The sequence below is a fragment of the Marmota monax genome, unplaced genomic scaffold, assembly GCF_021218885.2.
Source record: "Marmota monax isolate L192 unplaced genomic scaffold, Marmota_monax_Labrador192_F-V1.1 WCK01_AAM20220418_F8-fsc00001, whole genome shotgun sequence".
Taxonomy (NCBI): Eukaryota; Metazoa; Chordata; class Mammalia; order Rodentia; family Sciuridae; genus Marmota; species Marmota monax.
In genome coordinates this window covers 49739809-49758206 of record NW_026693777.1, presented here as the reverse complement: position 1 = coordinate 49758206, position 18398 = coordinate 49739809, and the positions used below count along the sequence as shown (strand labels likewise).

Below are 18398 nucleotides of genomic sequence, written 5' to 3'. Positions count from 1 at the left end.
CTTTTTGACTTTGAATTATTCAATGGTTTCTTACATATGACATTAAAAACCCAAGTAACCCAAAAGAAATAAACTGGGTATCATTAAAATTTTAAAAATTTGTGCTTCAAAGGACACCATTAAGGAGGGGGGAAAAAAAAAAAAAAGACAACCAGACAAACAAGTGAAATATCTGCAAATCATACGTGTAAGACTGGACTTGAATCCAGAACAAAGAAAAAGAACTCTTTATAATTCAAAAAGAAAAGACAGCCAGGCTCAGTGGCACACACTTGTAATCCCAGCCGCTCAGAAAGCTAAGGCAGGAGGATCACAAATTCAAATCAAGCCTCAGAAGTGAGGCACTAAGCAACTGAGACCCTTTCTCTAAATAAAATACAAAATAGGGCTGGGGATGTGGCTTAGTGGTTGAGTGGCCGAGTTCAATCCCTGCCACCCACCTCCAAAAAAAAAAAAAAAAAAAAATCCAATTTTAAAATGTTCAAAGAATTTGAATACATTTTCATAAGCTATATAAATGACCAATAAGCATATGAAAAGATACTTAATTAGAAGTCATTATAGAAATGCAAATCAAAACTACAATGAGATACTATGTCACCTACTATATAAACTTTAATAAAAAAAAAAGGCAGACAATAACAAGTATTGGTGAGGGAATGTGGAAGAACAGAAACCTTATAAATTGCTGATGGGAATGAAAATGGTGAAGTTGTTTTGGAAAACAGCAGTTCCCCAAAGAGTTAAATATACAACTACCATATGACCCGGAAATAGCTACCAAGAGAATCAAAAATGTGTCCACTCACCAAGCTGTACATGAACAATCACAGCAATATTCAAATTGCCAAAAAAGCATAAACATTCTAATGCCCATAGTTTGATAAACTGAAATTGGCTGTGATCTCTACAAACTCTAATAAGGTCTGTACTCCTAGCATGGTGGCTATATATTCTGCTTGGTTATATAACTGCTCCAATTTTATAATCACTATACTGCACACTTACATACTATACACATAAAAGACAATGTTCCAGCTTTACAAAAATTAGTCTCCAATGGTCCTGACTGTAATATATTCTTCCATGTTGATTTTATTGGAATATTTTTGTTTTAATTCTGTTTTAGGGAAGTTCCATGAGTCTGCCGCTATGCCACCACCCTCTTAGATTAATACCGATCCTAACTCCAGTCCAAATCAGAGGACAAGACTTACTCATTCTGTGTCTTTAAAAATGTGAGAATGTCTATTTTATTCCAAGGACCTTTTCTAGCCACCTCCTCCCAAATTTCTCCCATTCCCAAAATAACAATTGTCTTCTTCCAACAAAATATACTGGATCCTTTAACTGCATCCATGAACATGGTTTCAATCCCAGAAGAGGTCCCTATCTGAGCATTTTTAAGCATAGTGCCCAAATTGGAATATATTCTATGTATAAGCAAACTAGAGTAGGACTTTCATTAACCATATCTTCCTCCATTTTGTTGGCTTCTACCACTTTAGAGATTAGATATTGCAAAGAATATGGGCTCAAAGCCAAAAGGACTGAACAGTGGTTATTGTCTGAATGTGTCCCACAATTCTTGTGTTGGAAACTTAATTACGATTATAAAGCAATTAAAGCATAATAATTTGAAAGGAATAATTTATTGAACATTTTTTAAAATTTGAAATTAATGTACATTTGATTTTAAAAATTTTGCATTAGATTACCACAGATTTACATACAACCATAAACTGAAAAATACAAGAAAGTTTCCATGTGATACTAACAAAGAAACTCTTTCCTTTATTGTAAGAAAATAAACTTTCAGAAGCTAAAGCTAGCTTTTCAGTCGTGCAAAATACTAACACTTTAAGCAGAAAGTCTTTATTTTTAAGAGAAAGTAACATTTTTCTATACTTGACCTATATTTTAATTCTTTCCAGTAGAACCAAAACCTCCTGAACCCCTTTCAGTGTCATTCAACACCTGAAAGAAAAGTAATAAGACAGTTAATTTTAGAGCCTCTTTCAGTTCTTCTACCCAGCCCCTACTACAAGACTTTTAAAGATTACAAAAAGAAAGTTAAATTTTAAAAAGACCCCACAAATTAGAAAATTGGATATTTGTTTAAAAAGCTAATGAAATATTAAAATTTCACAATATATTAAATAATTCATTATCCAAAGTAATGCTACATAATATCTACATGAAAATGTGTCATGAGCTGGGTACAGTGGTGCATGCCTGTAATCCCAGCAACTCATGATTAGAGGCAAGCCCCAGCAGCTTAGCAAGGCACTAAATAACAGCAAGACTCTATCTCAAAATACAAAATAAAAAAGGCTGGCACTGTAGTTCAGTGGTAAAGAACCCCTGGGTTCAATTCCTAGGATCAAAAATAAAATCAAGAAATTCTAAAAGTAAGATCTTAAGTCATATATACTGCTAGCTACAAACAGCATATTAAACCCTCTAAGCTGTGTCTTTTCTTCACTTGCAATGTTATGTCACTAATTATTAAGCTTTTATAACACTTACTTGAACTTCTTCTATATCTGGATAAAAAATCCGTTCACAAATGAGCTGTGCTATTCGATCACCTTTTTTTACTTCAAAGAAAAAAAAAAGCTTATTAGTGATTTTATTCATGTACTCTTTTATATCTTGCCTTATTCATTGAGTATTAGAGGAGTCAGTATTATTGACAGAAACTCAGAACATTCACTACGTTTATGGGAATACATATATGTATTTAACATACCTTCAAACTTCTCTTTGCCAAAATTAAATAACACAACACCAATATTTCCTCTATAATCTTCATCTATGACACCAGCTAGAGGAAAGAAAAATAATATCTTGATTTATTATCACTGAGTGTAAAATTACATTAAAATCATTCTTATGTAGCTCAGACTTTTATACTTAGAACTTCAGTAAGTGAACCTTCCTTTAGCACTAGGTAATGCCTCAAAAACAAAAAAAGGTATTACTAAAATGTAGATAAGAATTTAGAAAATTGGTCCTAATTTCCTATCTGTCACCCTTATTAAATGGTAACCATTTCCTACTTTAAGCTAATAATGGCAATTACCATCTCTACCCACTGCATACTTGCCAAAAAGACTAGCAGAAAATTATGATTTGGGCTTCGAAGACTTTTCTTGGGAACAGTTTTTCACTAATATTGATTGATACATGACCAAATCATAAATAAAAATGTAAAAAAACCCCAAAAGATCTACAGCAGAAATGAGTTAATGCTTACACTGTTAAGTAGCAGTCTTAAAAATACCAGAACACTCCATTTTTACAATAAAATGGGAGCTGAACTTTTCCATTCACATCCTTCCTCTCCTTTTAATCTGAACCACCATTCTTTCTAAAATCACAAGCTCTCAGAAGGTATTAGCTCATAGTTAATAATGAGTACACTTATATGTACAATTAGTGTTTGAGATTATGAACACATGGAGAGCAAATCTTTGCAGGAAAGTTGAGCCTGGCCAACTAGCCTGGTCCAGAGAGCTACCTTGACCAGACTTGATACCATTTGTTTTTGGGTCAAGAATTTAAAATGCTTCCATAAAGACAAATACAAATAATACAGGTGCACCAGGCCTTCTCATTTCTTTTTATATTGAAATCTAATTCACATATAATTCATCCATTTAAAGTATATGATCCCAAAGTTCATAGCGTATTTAATGTTGTACAACCATCACCAAAATCAATTTTATAACATTTTTATTACCCTCCCAGGAAATCCTCTACCCATTAACAGTTATTTCCCATCCCTTGGAACTTCCTATGATACATATTCTTTCTGCTGTTATGAAAAGCTGGATAGGATTCTTATGAAATATAGAATATAGCTCCATTTTACATCTGACTTCTTATGAATACTCTTCCTTGTCCCTTCTCCAAAATACCCTCATGAAAGCAGAGAATAAAAATCGGAATATCTTGATGGGTACAAAGGCTAGTTAGCTATACTAATTATTTTAAGGTTAAAAAAAATTAGGCTGATTATGAGTCAAAAAATGCCTGCTAAGAAGGTACTTTAAAAATGGGCTGAAAAGCAGGAAAGGCAGTTCACTTCATGTCTAGACTGAAGGAAATGGTCTACTCTTTTCTAGCGGAACAGCAACAAAATTTGACCAATTCAGAGTATTAAATCCTAGTTTCTTTCCCCGCTGCCAAATGACCATTAATTTAGCCCTCAATAATTATGAAAAGAACTGATATTAAGACCAGCGGTTTTCCATGTATCTACACAGAGGAAGTTTTGACTATAGAAATGATTTAGCTTAGATTTAACACAGAGACCCTTTTGTATACAGCATATTGTTCCAGGCCAGGGTAATAACTCATTTATCTCAAATGAGTTTAGGAAAAACAATGTGGACTGACTGCCTTCAAAATTATTTTGTTTCTATTTTATTAGAAAAATTTTAAATTATTCAAACAGTAATACACATAAAGTAAAAAAAAACTAGCCAATATCACAGTAATACACTGCATTACTTTACTTTTTCCATTAAAAATAATAGATATCCTTTGAGATTAATATGTACAAACCTGTCACTCTTCAGCCTTGACAAATATCCCTGCATAAATGTCAAATAGGTTCCAAAAAGCACTTTCCTGGGTAAAATGGTGTGTATATTTTATACTTTGGAGGGTATTGCTAGATAACTTTACAAAAAAGGTATAGCCAAACTTCTATCAGCAATATTTGAAAATGCCCATTTCCAAAATCCTTGCCAGTACAATGGTAGCAACTTTTAAATTCTGGCCAATAATGATCAGTAAAAAATGATATTTAATTGCTTTACTTTGAATTTCCCTGAGGACCAGTAATGCTGGATTTCTTTCCTTCCATTGTTTACTGGACATTTATATGTCCTCTTCTATATTTTGGCTTTTTTTTCTCACATATTCAAGTTGCATATATTTGCTGGTTTAAAAAAGTTATATTTTCTACCATATAAAAATAATCTCTTGTTGTAAAAGGCTCTGCTGTACATCTGTAAAGCTGTCTTGTTAGTAGCACTCAAACAGTTACGAGTCTTCAATTCTACGGGGCCAAGTGACCTACTAAGACTTTATACTTGGCAACAGGAAAATGAGAAAAGTCTTTAAGTGACTAAAAGAAACGAAATTGAAGTCAATGAAAATACGGCAGAAAAAAAGCCTTCAATTATGTTATTTTTAGTATAAATAACAATGTTATACAAAATTCAATAGGTTCTAGTTCAATTATTAATTGACTGAAAGTCAACTGCCATTTGACTTTCAAGAAAAGCAAGATTTATTCATTCTTTGCATAATGGATATAGGCATCAGGGATATTTCTTTTCATGAGAAAGCAGAAAGTATCTTGAAGTTATCACTGGAAAAAATCATGCATTGGAACTGGCAGAGTGATTAACTGACTTCAGGCACAAGTTTTATTGTGTCAAGACTTTGGCATGTCATATGCTGGAAACCTTTTTTAGTGAAAACTATCCACACCTACCAGATGTGAATTCTGAACAGAATCCTGCATTCTAAACTTTTCCCTTTGACCCTTATTTATAGCCTGGGATTTCTAACAATCTCTCTCTTAAGAAATAAAAATTTTTGCCAACTCTGATAAACTTGTGCCTGACATTTTAAAGATATTTCTGCATCCAAGAACACACCACAATGTAATTTTATGAACAACACCATACCATCCACCAGGCAAACTGATTTTCCAATTACATGAATTTTCTTCCAGAGGGTTGTTTTAAACAAAGCAAAAATTGGTAAAAAAGTTGAAAAAAGATTTTCCACATTAAAAAAAAAAAAAAAAAAACTTAACTCCCTAGCCGGCAGAAATGATAAAACAGACTTTAATACATGCCACGCACTATGTCATATGGTTTACATAATCATTGATCCTCCAATTCCTCAGAGACAAGCACACCAATTTCTATTATACAAAGGAGAAAACTGAGCCTCAGAACTCATGTTTCTTTCAAAGCAGGCCTTTGAAATTTTCTTAAAAAACACACACTCTTTTTACATTCTTAAGTTAGATTACAATTATATCCCAAATAATATTTGAACCTCCAAAAGTATTTTTGAAAGTCAGGTGTAACTTAACTTCAACTCTGGAGTGGGTGGACAATCCCTGGCTAAATAAAACTCAGCTCCCCAAAGAACTACTTTTGGCTTTGTCTTGCCCCACAGCACCACCTAGTGACACCATGAGGATATATCAGGCCTTTCTGTTAAGCCAAGACCTGGCCGCCTAGGCTTTATCATGAGCTTAAACCCCCACCCATCCCTCCACACCCCACAGAGGCAGGGCACAAGTCAAAATAATCCAGGACCCTGATGAGGGAGATGAGGTAGGCTAATTCAGCATTTAACTGCAAAGGAAAGAACAAGGATGTTAGAATCATATCAATAGTCTAAACATGTTTAAACATGTTATCACCTTAGGCTCATTTCTGAGCTGGTTTCCTCATCTATTTAAAAAGAAAAAAAAAAAAAACCTTCATAGAATGCTTTGTATAAACGATCATAGGAAAATCTAGAATACCCACTTACCTGAGGGCCAACATGCTGTTAAATGAAGCACTATCTCATTAATGAAGATAAAAAAAGAACCAGGACAGGGGATTATATCAGTGGGGTGTGTACTACAGGAAGAGATTAAATTTTCTGAGAGAGAGGAGGTTAGAAATCCTTTATCAAGGGTGGCTAGCAAAGGTCGCTGGGGCTTCTTCATGACAGGGGCGACATGAGAAACTTGTTAGCTATGGGAGACATGAGTAAGGTTTTGTTTTAAGGGAAATACATGCCACAGAAGACTTTCCTTGGAAGAAATTTTAGAGCAGCAGTGTTTTCTCTCTTCAAGGAAAAGATTGTTTTGATATATTTTGCCAAACATGGACAGCCTCTTAAAAGGAAAGAAAGTCCTTACTAGATAGGTCTATATTTATAGAACCTTTTGTTTGACAATTATTTAATACTTATTAATAACTACCTAAGCAAACTATAATTGCTTAAAAATAATCACAAAATCTTTTCCTTTTGTGTACTCATTTTTCGACTAACTACAGATTATCACTAAACCAAGGCAAAAATCTTTTCTGTCAGATAGTGCCTGGTTAGCCTGTTAGTAAAATAACATAAATTTTACAATTATCACTTAAAAATTTTAAATTATCAAATAGTATTTGAGACTGTATAATAATTATCTATTATTTCAGATATGGGGTTTTTTTTTGGAGGGGGAGGGTAGCAAAGATTGAACCTAGGGGTACTTAACCACTGAACCTGCCTCAGCCGCCCCAGATATGGAAATTTCTAAACAGTCAAGAGAATAAAAATGCAATTCCTTTTCTTGATAATAAAAATGCAATCTGTCATTTGAATACACATTACCTTTTAAGCAAAGACAAAGCCAATACACACATTTGCACAATTTAAAAACAAATATATTACCTCCTACATCTATGAAGTATTTTGCAGCCAGGCCAGACCGTGGAGCTGAAAACAAAAAGGAAGCCATTGGTTATTTTAAGTGGGGAGGGGCAATACTGGACACAATATAATTTATGCAATTTAAGCATATCTCCTCTACTATGTCTATATCTTCATCTTAGCCTTATTAGACAGTTCTGAATTAAAGATTGCTTAATCATAATGCATTACCAAAGTTGGAAAAACTAGTTTAGAAATTCACCCAGGTTTTACTAAAAACAAAAAACAAACAACAACAACAAAACAACACTTAAACCAGCCCCATATGACTTCAGTCAATTGAGGATTTGTGGTATAGACCTGGGGGATGACTGCTAGAATGAAGTGAGAGCAACCACAGACTGCTCTTACAAGAAGTTTGGCCACAAAGGGGCAAAGAGGAACTGTAGCTGGCCAGGGACACAATGCTAAGGAAGATGATTTAAGATGGGAGACCGGAACAAATACAATGCTGATAAGAAAGGGGTGGGGAGAGCAGGGAGGAGGAGGGAGGGGAAGGGAGAGTTAGAGAGGGGAGGAGGAAGGGGGTGGGGGAGGAAGAAACCTAACAAAACAGTAGCAGCATTTAGCCTAGAATTTAGGACTCCTACTCATGACTCTGATGTCAAAACACATAACTTTGTTAAAACACATGAACCAGAGTAAGATAAAAGGCCTTGTATCAGTTAAGTAAAATGCCAATGCTAAACATTGAACTCCTGTGTTTTTTATTCTAAAGTTTTTACCTTATAACTTGCTGGCTTAAGCATGAGACCCACAATTATTCTAAATTCTATTATTTTATTTCAGAATAATTTATATCAGGTACTTTGTCAATAAATGCCACTTCTTCTGCCTTAACTTTTATTTCACTATTTCCTGGCCATCCCCCCCTAAAAACTCTAAAAGTAGAGACAGTGATGCTAAAAGGGACCACCAGGAGAAAAATCATTGTGTTCTCTTAAGGGATGAAGTACTAGTAGTTCTCCCATGCGTGGCTAACAAGATTGAGTTAAGTCTAACTCTCTCCCCAGAGGAGGGGCTAACAGTTGCATATGCCCCTTTGTGTACTTATTTAAAAGTACTTATGTTTTTGACAAATTCAGGACTAACTCTGGTGACAAATGACTCACTCCAGAAAAAAAAAAAAAAATCAAACCTGTTGATTTGCAGTCTGTTTTGTACTAGCTTCCTAGAATACGGCTTTCTCTCAAGAAAACTACTGTTCCTTACTGGAACCCCATGGGATGATACTGAAACAAGATAAGAGTCTATGGGCTGACATACTCTGGAGTAAGTTCTACTCTCTTAATATAATGTGCCATCACTGTAAGTCCCTATTTCCTAATACAAGAAGTATTAGTAACTCTCATCCCACTCTTCACAAAGAAACTTGACCTAATATGCAACATAATCCTTGAAGGGAGAAATTCGGCACTCTGGAAAAAGATCCAAATAACAATCATCTATATTTTTAGTTTTTCTGTGAGGAGTTATGAAAACAACCTCTTAGGCCAATGTGAGTCTCCCAAAAACACAAATAAGGAATCAAAATGAGAGAGCCAAAGAGAAAGACCAAAACATGTATGTAAATAAAATTTTTCAAATGACTGTTTGCCATCATAGATGGCACTTCATTATTTTAGGACCAAGACCAAGCAATATTAATCCAACAACACTAAGATTAAATACCTTATCACAAAGAAAGGGCTTGACAAATAGTTACCTGTTTCTTGAATCACTTACCTATTCTTCCATAGCACCCAGAAGGAAGAGCTATCTGAATGTCTGTTTTCACAAGGGCTTTCTCCATAGGTGGTACTATATAATCATAGGCACTACAAAATAATTAAAAAAAAAAAAACAGTATTTACTTATAAAATTGTTTTACATTCTTTCCTTGTGATGATACATATAGAATTGCTTTAAATACATTTCATAAAATAGTACAATCTTAGGCTAATGTTGCCAACTAATGTTGCCATGACAAACTTTCAATTCATCTTTAAAAAGTTCAAAAAGGTAGATGTTTTATTTATTAATTAAAAGGCAAACCCACTTGAATCTAATGTATGAAATATGATATGTCAAGAGCTTTGTAATGTTTTGAACAACCAATAAAAAAAAAATTAAAAGGCAAGTGTAGATGAAAGAATATGAATTTTATGGTGGTAGGAAGATATGTTGACAATGTAAATGTCTTCATCTCTGAACACAATCAATGGGAAACTGACAAAAAAGTCAAACTTTAAATGGTACAAACTTTGCTAATACCGTGAGAAACAGGAAAATGAAGAACTAAATAATGGGGCAAATATGTTTATATGTATTAACTCATTTTATTCTCATTACAATTCTGTGATTACAAAAAAACTGCAGAAGAAAATTGTAGGCAAAATAAAGGGTGGGGGAAGGTAGAGCTGTTTTGTATCAGTTCTGCCTGGCTGTGTAGTTCACCAAACCTATGACCATGAACTTCACCAAGTAAGGGATCACTCTAAATAGCCCCTGGAAATCAAGTGCTGAGGTACTGATTCTCTAAGGTCCATCCAGCAAATTGCTAACACTTCTAGTATAATACAAGTATTAGCAATTCTCATTTGTCTGTATCCCCCTCATTAAAAAAATTTAAGAGATTTGACAATGAGCAAAACTGGAAGTTCCTCTGCAGAACTTAAGTCCCATAAAGCAGTACTATATTTTCACTGTAATTTCCTTTCTTTAAACTGTTAAGCACTAATTTATTAAAGACATCAGATATTTCCAAATCAAGCTCAGTATACAGAAAATCACCTATATTTTTTAGGAGGATGACTAAAGAACTAAAGTATCTTGAATCAAGATCTCCCTTAGGACTCACAAGGTCCAGCCATATACTTTAAAAGGGTCTAAGCGAACTACATCACTCTTTCCCATTAAAATCAAAAGGCACACTATATTCCTTTTAGCCACAATAATGTACACTTTTTTTTTTTTAGCTACAATTAATCTCATTCCCCGCCCCCCAATAATATCGTTACAGTCCTTTCTTCCTTTCTTTCGTACTTGGACCAGTAGTTCTCACATTCTAATTACCTGGAGTGCCTTAAAAATAAATCATAACGCTTGGAATATGGTCATAAAATGAACACCCCTCCCTCCCAGAATCGTTTTTCCCCTTTATTAATGGTTCTAAATACTGAACATACTAGCCAAATTTAAAAAAAACAACACTTAATTCCGTGTAAAAAACCGTCAGCAACATTCAAGCTCCTGGGCAAATCACTCTTAATGATCCCATTTGTAAATTAGTAACACTCCTCTAATCCAAGACTGTTTTGATTAAATAGCACGTGGGACAAAATTCCTGTACAGGTATAAAAAAAAAAAAAGTGCGCTACAAATGAACGGTTGTAGTATTACTAGCACTCCCGCCATTTTTTGTTTTTCATATTCGTACCCTTTCACAAAGTCCCAGTCCTTAGGCCTAATAGATGTAGAAAGAACTAACCCCAGAAGTGGCCTTCATTAATCTTTTTTAGATATTTCAGAATCTCAGCGCCCACCGAGGCTTTTCTTGAGCTCGCCATCACCCTAGAAGGCCAAGATGAACCCTGTTGCACGGCACCTTCCACTTGTTAAAAAGAGTAGAGTGAATGTTGTAAAATAATGCGTTGGGCATCTTACAGATATTTATTTACCATTCTGCACACGCCCAAATCCCTGTTGAATTTATGCCTTTTTTAAAAAGCCAAAATTTTCAAACTAACAATGACAGGAAGCCTACATTTAAAAAAAAGTTTGTGTCCATAACCTTTCTAGCGTATGGTTCAAGCTGGGGCAAAGGGGCTGAACACGAGCTAAATCATCCGAGAACCGGGTTTCCTCTGCGAGGGTGGCGCTGCCGGGGGCCGAGACCGGTCGGCCACGTGAGGCCTGAGGTCCCCACTCACCTGTACAGGTCATAGCCTGCTGCCCGCGCGGACCCCCGGGTCGGGGCCGTGGCGTGCTCCGATAGTCGAACAAAGCGGAGCCGCAAGCCGCCATCCTCCGCAGGCCGGGCCCGCTTGCTGGGGGAAATGGCGGTTACTTCTTCAGAAGAGGGCATGGCAGCACCGGAGGGCAAGAGAAGACGAAGAGACCAGAAAAGACAGCAGGGGATGAACGCAGCTGCTAACAACCCGCCAAACTCCGAAATTTCCCGCCAGCCCCTCCCGGACCCTCCCCCAGCACCTTGGCCTGGACGAGACCACAGTTCTGGCGGCGGGGGGGTCCGGGTGTCATATTTTAGGCCGGAAGCCCTTCTCTGAAAGCTGGCTTCAGATCGGACACGACTGACCCCTCTTAAACATAGCAAATTCAGAACTCCGGTTCAAAGTAGGGGACAAGCTTCGGTGGTCTCGCCCATAAATGACAAGAAGCCAACCTTCCTCCCCAGGGACCCGAATGGACTCGCTCCCTAGGCGCGAAACTTGGGCGCCCTCCCACTTTCCCTCCGCCTGAGGCTGCAGGGCTCCCTCCCAGCCGGAGCGTTAAGCGCGCCGGCTGCACCTTCTGGGCCCAGTATCCACGCCTTTGCGGGCGTGCCCGTCCCGCACGCGTCCCAGGCCTCACTGGCTTCAGGGAAGGGTGTGCCGGCTCTGGACAGCGACCGGGGCGGCGCGAGCTGGGTGGGGCCGAAGGGCGGGCCTGGTCGGGAGAGTCTGGACGCCCACGCTCCCGGTTGCTTCCTTCGCGCGTCTTTAAACGCTAAGCGGAGCAATGATGGAGAGAAATGGCAGCCGAGCGCGGGGCGCGGGAGGAGGGCCGTCATTCCCCGAGGTCTGCGTCTCCGGACGCGCTCCCGTCCAGCACCCTAACGCCCGGATGACCTCGGAAGCAGTCTCGGCGCCCTCTGATGGCTCTCACTGGGAGGCGGCGCGAAGGCCCCTGGCTGGCGCACCTCGGCCCCGGGAACGCCAGTTGCCAGCGTCGCGAACCTCGCAGCGGCCTTCCCTGCTGCTGCCTCCGTCCCTCCCTCGCCCGTTAGTTTTCCCGGCATCCATTTTTTTTTTAGTACTTCCGCTAGACCCGGACCCTACCCCAGGGCTGACATACCTGGGGCAGCTTCGCCCGCGGCCATTATTCCCCGCTTCAGACTTCAGGGCCCCCTGGGGGACAGAATCACCTCACCACCGCGCGGCAGGCTGTGACCAGCACAGCATGCAGAATTCCTTACGGAATGCAAGACTGTATGTTGTTTACACTTAAAGGAGCGACCCGGGAGGGTCTTCAAGGATAACCGCAAGGACAACTCAGCCCTTCCACTGTTATCTTTCTGTGGTTACAATGACCTTGGAAACACCGAGGTCGGACAGGGTCTGTAATCCCAGTGTTTGGGGAGGCTGAGCCAGAAGATCGCAAGTTCAAGGCCAGCCTCAGCAATTTAGCAAAACCTGTCTCAAAAAATGAAAAGGGCTGGAATCAGTGATACAGCAAGCACTCAATCCCCAGAACCAAAAAAAAAAAACAAAAACAAAAAACACCGACGTGAGCCCAGTGACTTGAGGGCTAAGATCCTGGGCTAAGGTGGTGGAATTTACAGTGAGGACAGATGAGTAATTTTCTAGATAATTGTATACAGATTTTTCTGGGATGCAAGAATCTCCAGTTATCTCTGGAGCTGATGCAAAAACCTGGAGACTAAATTGATACGCATTTTAATTCCAAAAATAAATGTAACTACAGGGCAGTTTTAGAGAAATGACAACTAAAAATGGTGAAGTACTGTTGAAGTTTTCTTGCTTGTTGTGCCTTTTCTTACAGGCCCCACCTTAACTGGCTTCTCTTAAATCTTGGAATTCCTCTGAAGGAGGCTATGCAATATTCTGTCTTCCTCTAAATAGTCTGTACCTTGAGAACTCCCCAACTTATACCAGTCAGCTACCTGATGTTCTGCATCATATCTTTCAAATGTAAAGTTACCTCAGAGGCCATCCCTGAGAAACTAAAGTAGCTGCCCTTACTTTCCCTCACCACCACTTTTATCAGTCTTCTTCTTTTTTTTTTCCTATTTACACTACTTATTGCTATAATTTGTACTATTTTTAAAAAATCTTTTTTCTTGGTCACTGTCTATTTGCTATAGTACATGTGAACTTCATAAAAGCAGAGACCTTATGTCTTCATTCACCGCTATATTTCTGGTGTCTATCTTAGTGCCTGCCCCAGAATTATGAGTGATGAATTTGTTCTATGAACGAATTACAGTGATATTGTCCAGTCCATCAGACTCCTGTATATTATTACTTTGTCTTGATTTTTCTATTCATTCTATTATTTTTTAAGCAAAAACTTTCTTTATATAATGCTTTTTCAAAACCTACAATAAAAATCAGCTATCCTTGCCCTAGCCCTGAACAACTGTTACCCCATGTCTCACTGCTTAAGAGCAATTCTCCCAACTTTTTTGGTTCTTGCTACTGAAATTTACCTCCCTGTTTCTAGATTATGTGTTGCTATATTTTTAAATAGCATAGAAATGATCTTCTGAGGTAGTTGAGGATTTAGATCTCTAACATCCCTCCCCACACACACCCATTCTGTCAATAGTTCTGTAATGACATTTGGATAAGTCTGCAGTTGGTATGTACTTTACCATAACTACAGAAATATCAGTCACTACTAAGACAAGGTGATATGACTATCTTTTTACACTTGCTTCCTTAAGTTAATAATTGCTTCTTTTATCCATTTGTTTTTGTTTGCCAGGTGTATATAATTTACCTATTCCTTTTTTTTTTTAATGCTACAGTGGACCAAATACCTCAAACTTGTTTCACATCAAATCCCCAACACATCAAACAGCAGTGATTTCTACCCTATCATATATGTTATTTAACATTATCCCATTCATTAGTCACTTAGGCATATATTCTTGTATAAAATTCTCATGTATATGTGTTTTATCTTTCAGATTGAGAGTCATATCCTTCTATGAATTCTTCAAAGTTCCATTTTTCCCTTAAAGCCTCCTTTTATGCCTCTGTTCTCTTGTCCAATCTGTGCTAATGACTCTCCAGTCTTGTTGATTTTGTCACACTGGGACTTCCCTTCACCCATCTCTTGTATCAGAACCTTGGTTTATGAATATGGTATCTTCCTCTTAGTTTATTCACTCTTTTGCAGAAGTACTTTAATAGTTTTCTAATAAAGTTCACTTGAGAGACAAATTGAGTCCTCACTTATCCTAAAATGTAATGATTGTAATAACCTCCTTTTCATGGTACCAGTTCAAAATCTTACTTTAATCTTATTTTATTCATGACACTTACTTACAACCAGGACTGACTTTCATCCTATCTTATCTGTGATAACACTATCTCATTCATTAATCACCTAGCCACATATTCCCATTGCGAAACCTTCTCTCCTATATACATTTTTATCTTTCAGATTAAAGAGAGTCATATACTTTTATGAATTCTTCAAAGCACCTACTTCAGTGTTTTACACACACACAAATTGACTCAAATATCTAGCACCAAGATGATGTTCTGCAATTTCATCTCTTAGTTGGGATATTGTGTTTATTTATTATTATCACTTTTCATCACAGGTTATTTTAGATTGTAAAAAGGACATAATCCAACTGGAAAAGTTAACAAGAGTTTGAGCCAGTAAGCATTTAATAGGACATCATAATGGAAATAGTAGCTTAACATGAACATATACCTTAAATTCAAGATACTGTAGCAAAGAACTACACATGTTCCATAGTTTATTTTATGCTCTCTATCAGAATATAGTTATTATGCTGGGTGCAATGGCCCATGCCAGTAATCCCAGCAGCTTGTGAGGCCAAGGCAAGAGATTTGCGAATTGGAGGCCGGTCTCAGCAACTTGGTAAGGCACTAAGCAACTTGGTGAGGCCCTGTCTCAAAATAAAAAAAAAAAATAAAAAGGGCTATGGCTCATGGGTTAAGCACCCTGGGTTCTATCCCCAATACAAAAATTTTTAAAAATGCAATTCAATACTTTATAAATAATTCTATTTTCTACTGTGTTAGGTTTTTGTTGCTATGACAAAATACCTGATAAAAACAACTTGGTTCATGGTTTCAGAGATTTTAGTTCATGATGGGCTGGCTCCATTATTTCTGGGCCTGTGGTGAGGCAGAACATAACAGAAGGGTGTGGCAGAGCAAAGGAGCTCATCACATGGCTTCCAGGAAGCAAAGAGAATGGAAGGGGCTGGGTACAAGATATGGTGCCCCCCAGAGCCCCCCGCAAAAGCACAAACTCCCTAGGACCCACTCTTTCTCTAACTAGGTTCTACCTTCTACAATTTGCACAACTTCCCAGTAGTCCATTCAGCTATGAATCCCTCACTGGATTAATCCATTGATGAGGTTAGATCCCTCAATGATTTCCTAAAAACTGTGTCTCTGAACATTGCTGCATTTAAGACCAAACTTCAACATATAAACCTTTGAGGGACATTCCAGGTACAAACCATAATACTTACCTTTGCCACTATAGGGATTTCTCTCTCTCCTTCTAAAAAGGATGTACATAGTGGCCAGGCACAGAAGCACATGCCTGTGATCCCAGCAGCTTGGGAATGCTGAAGCAGGAGGATCCCAAGTTCAAAGTCAGGAGTCTTTTTTTTTGGGGGGGGGGGCGGGGGAGTGGTGGTGGGGACTGAACCCAGGGCCTTGTGAATGATAGGCAGGCACTCTACCAACTGATCTATATCTTCAGCACAAAGTTAGGGTCTTGGTAAGTTGCTTAGGGTCTCACTAAGTCTTAAAATAAAGAAAGAAATAAATAAAATAGTGATTTCTTTATGCCATGTATATTCTAAATGCTTCTATAATATTAACATCAAAGTACAGCAATAAGGAAAAGCAAAGCAAAGAGAGGTTAAGATCACATATAGCTCGCAAGTAGAAACAGGTGAGGCATTCGATTCAACTTCAGATAGTCTGTCATCAGAGTCCTTGCACTTAGCCACTATGCTCTATTGGTTTTTATGTGCCCTGTTGAGATCAGTAACTTAATACTGAGCCTGCTGCTGCCTGTGTTGTCTAGGTCTGGGAGAGATGTTTGTAGTAAATTAACTGGGCGTTCTTAATTTCAGTTTATCGTGTCTTCCTTGAAACACTTCACTGGTCCACATTCTTTGGTTTTCTTTTCACCTCATTGGCTGCCCTTTCTCAGTATCTTTTCTGACCTCTCTTCTCTTCTCAACCTCTTATTGTTCAAAATAAAAATCCTTGGAGTCTTGCTTACATCCTCTTTCTCTCAGATCTATTCTTATCTAAAAATAGCCTCCCCTTAGACATCAGCTAACACTTTGCCCTATTTGATTTCTCTTCATTGCATATATTGCTACATTAAATTACATATGTATTCATTTCACTTGTTAGTTGTGTGTTTCCCCAAGTAGCATGAAAATTTCATGACGGATTCAAATCTATCTTAATTTGGGTTCTTTTCAGATGTTCTATTTTTTACCTTTTCTTGCCTTCTTTTAAACTTAATAAATATTTCACTTTTTCTTTATATTCATTTATATGTCTTACTCTCTAGTTTTTATTTGAAATAAATTAAAACATGTATGCTTGATTTATCAGTGCCTAAAATCTAAAATTAACATTTCTCCTAGATAACACTGATCTTAGAATGCATTAACCCAACTAATCTTTCTTTCTTATATGCTGTTACTATCTAGGATTTTAAGTGTATCTTTTAATCTCAATAAGCATTACTATTATTGCTACTTTTATAGCCATTTGATTTCTTTATGCCACGTATATTCTAAATGCTTCTATAATATTAACATCAAAGTACAGCAATAAGGAAAGGCCTTTGAAACAATGTTTACCTGTTGCAATAAAAGCATTTGAAACAATGTTTACCTGTTACTATACAGGACTAAACCAGTCACCAGTCAGGGTCGCTCCAAGTGAATTTGGGGACTAAATAAACATACAGACACAGAAAGTACATTTTCTTTGGATTCAGTGACCTCTCCTCAGCCGCAGCTCCCACAAAGGAGGCAAGGCAGGCATGAAAGAGAAAGAGGAAGCCTGGAACCCTGGCTGTATTGGGGAGAAGCCTTTCAAATGAGGCAAGGAGTCAGGTTTCAGGGGGTTGAGTCTGGCTTCCTGATGTCTTGCTGACAGCAGATTGACTGACATCTTGGAAGGTCACATCCATTTCATGTGCTGTATTTTGATCAAAGGCAGAGCAAGAGAAAGGGACATATGTGTACACAGTCCAGACAGAGCAGCATTGTCGGTCCAGTCTGCTTTGTGTGCTCAAAATGCTCACAGTTCACACACACAGCCCATGGCTGGATCGCCACATTTACCCACACTTTTATCCCTTTCTTTGCTCTTCTTCCTGCATCTCAGACCTCCATATGGGATCACTGTGCTTCTACCCTAATGCTCTATGGAGAGGTTCTTCAGGGGATGAACTTTCTTGGTTTTTGAGGTTTGAGCAAAACTCTTGAACTCTTCCCCAGAGGAATTATATTCTTTGGCAACCATTCAGGAATGGAAGAGGTAAGAGTGTTAATAGAAAATTGTCATCATTTCCCTTAATGCACAATTCTGTATCTGATTTGAGAACATTCCAACATAGGCCCAAATATCTCATTTATCATGCCACAGTTTACTCTTACTAGAAATATGTATACACCAACAAAAGACAAAAGCCATGCTTTGGGTTCTGGAAACAAAATTCAGAAATGTTTCTTTGTTTCAAGTACAGAGGCTTGCATACCATGGGACAAAACACGAGTTAGATAAGAACTATGCTATTTTGTGAAAGAGCAATTGCCTTTTGTAAAAGGGCAATTACAATAGGGGAGATGGAAAGAGCTAATAGTATATTTGCAGATCAATTTCAGTACAAAGTATCTATGCATGCTTACTAGC

The 18398-nt window shown here is 37.7% G+C and overlaps 1 protein-coding gene across 3 annotated transcripts; it reads right to left on the bottom strand.

The window, feature by feature from the left end:
* Positions 1-1633: 1633 nt before the first annotated feature.
* Dut (deoxyuridine triphosphatase) lies at positions 1634-12718 on the bottom strand. 3 transcript variants are annotated; one of them, XM_046461727.2, is made up of 7 exons: positions 12568-12718; positions 11424-11562; positions 9238-9329; positions 7474-7518; positions 2753-2827; positions 2530-2600; positions 1634-1977 (listed from the first exon to the last, which is right to left on the bottom strand). In XM_046461727.2, exons 1-7 carry the CDS (start codon positions 12590-12592, stop codon positions 1921-1923), a joined length of 504 nt encoding a protein of 167 aa, XP_046317683.1. In that variant the 5' UTR covers positions 12593-12718; the 3' UTR covers positions 1634-1920. The 3 variants fall into 3 exon arrangements, with proteins under 3 accessions (XP_046317683.1, XP_046317681.1, XP_046317682.1); XM_046461725.2 differs by lacking the exon at positions 12568-12718 and adding an exon at positions 12022-12350; XM_046461726.2 differs by lacking the exon at positions 12568-12718 and adding an exon at positions 12085-12348.
* Between the last annotated feature and the right edge of the window lie 5680 nt (positions 12719-18398).

Excerpts from the sequence above, each read along its gene's own strand:
- Dut (XM_046461725.2), bottom strand. The coding sequence starts at position 12,283 with ATGACGGCCCTCCTCCCGCGCCCCGCGCTCGGCTGCCATTTCTCTCCA. Across the intron at positions 9,330-11,423 it reads GCAGGCTATGACCTGTACAG|TGCCTATGATTATATAGTAC; the intron begins GTGAGTGGGGAC and ends ATTATTTTGTAG. Across the intron at positions 2,601-2,752 it reads TGGCAAAGAGAAGTTTGAAG|TAAAAAAAGGTGATCGAATA; the intron begins GTATGTTAAATA and ends TTTTCTTTGAAG.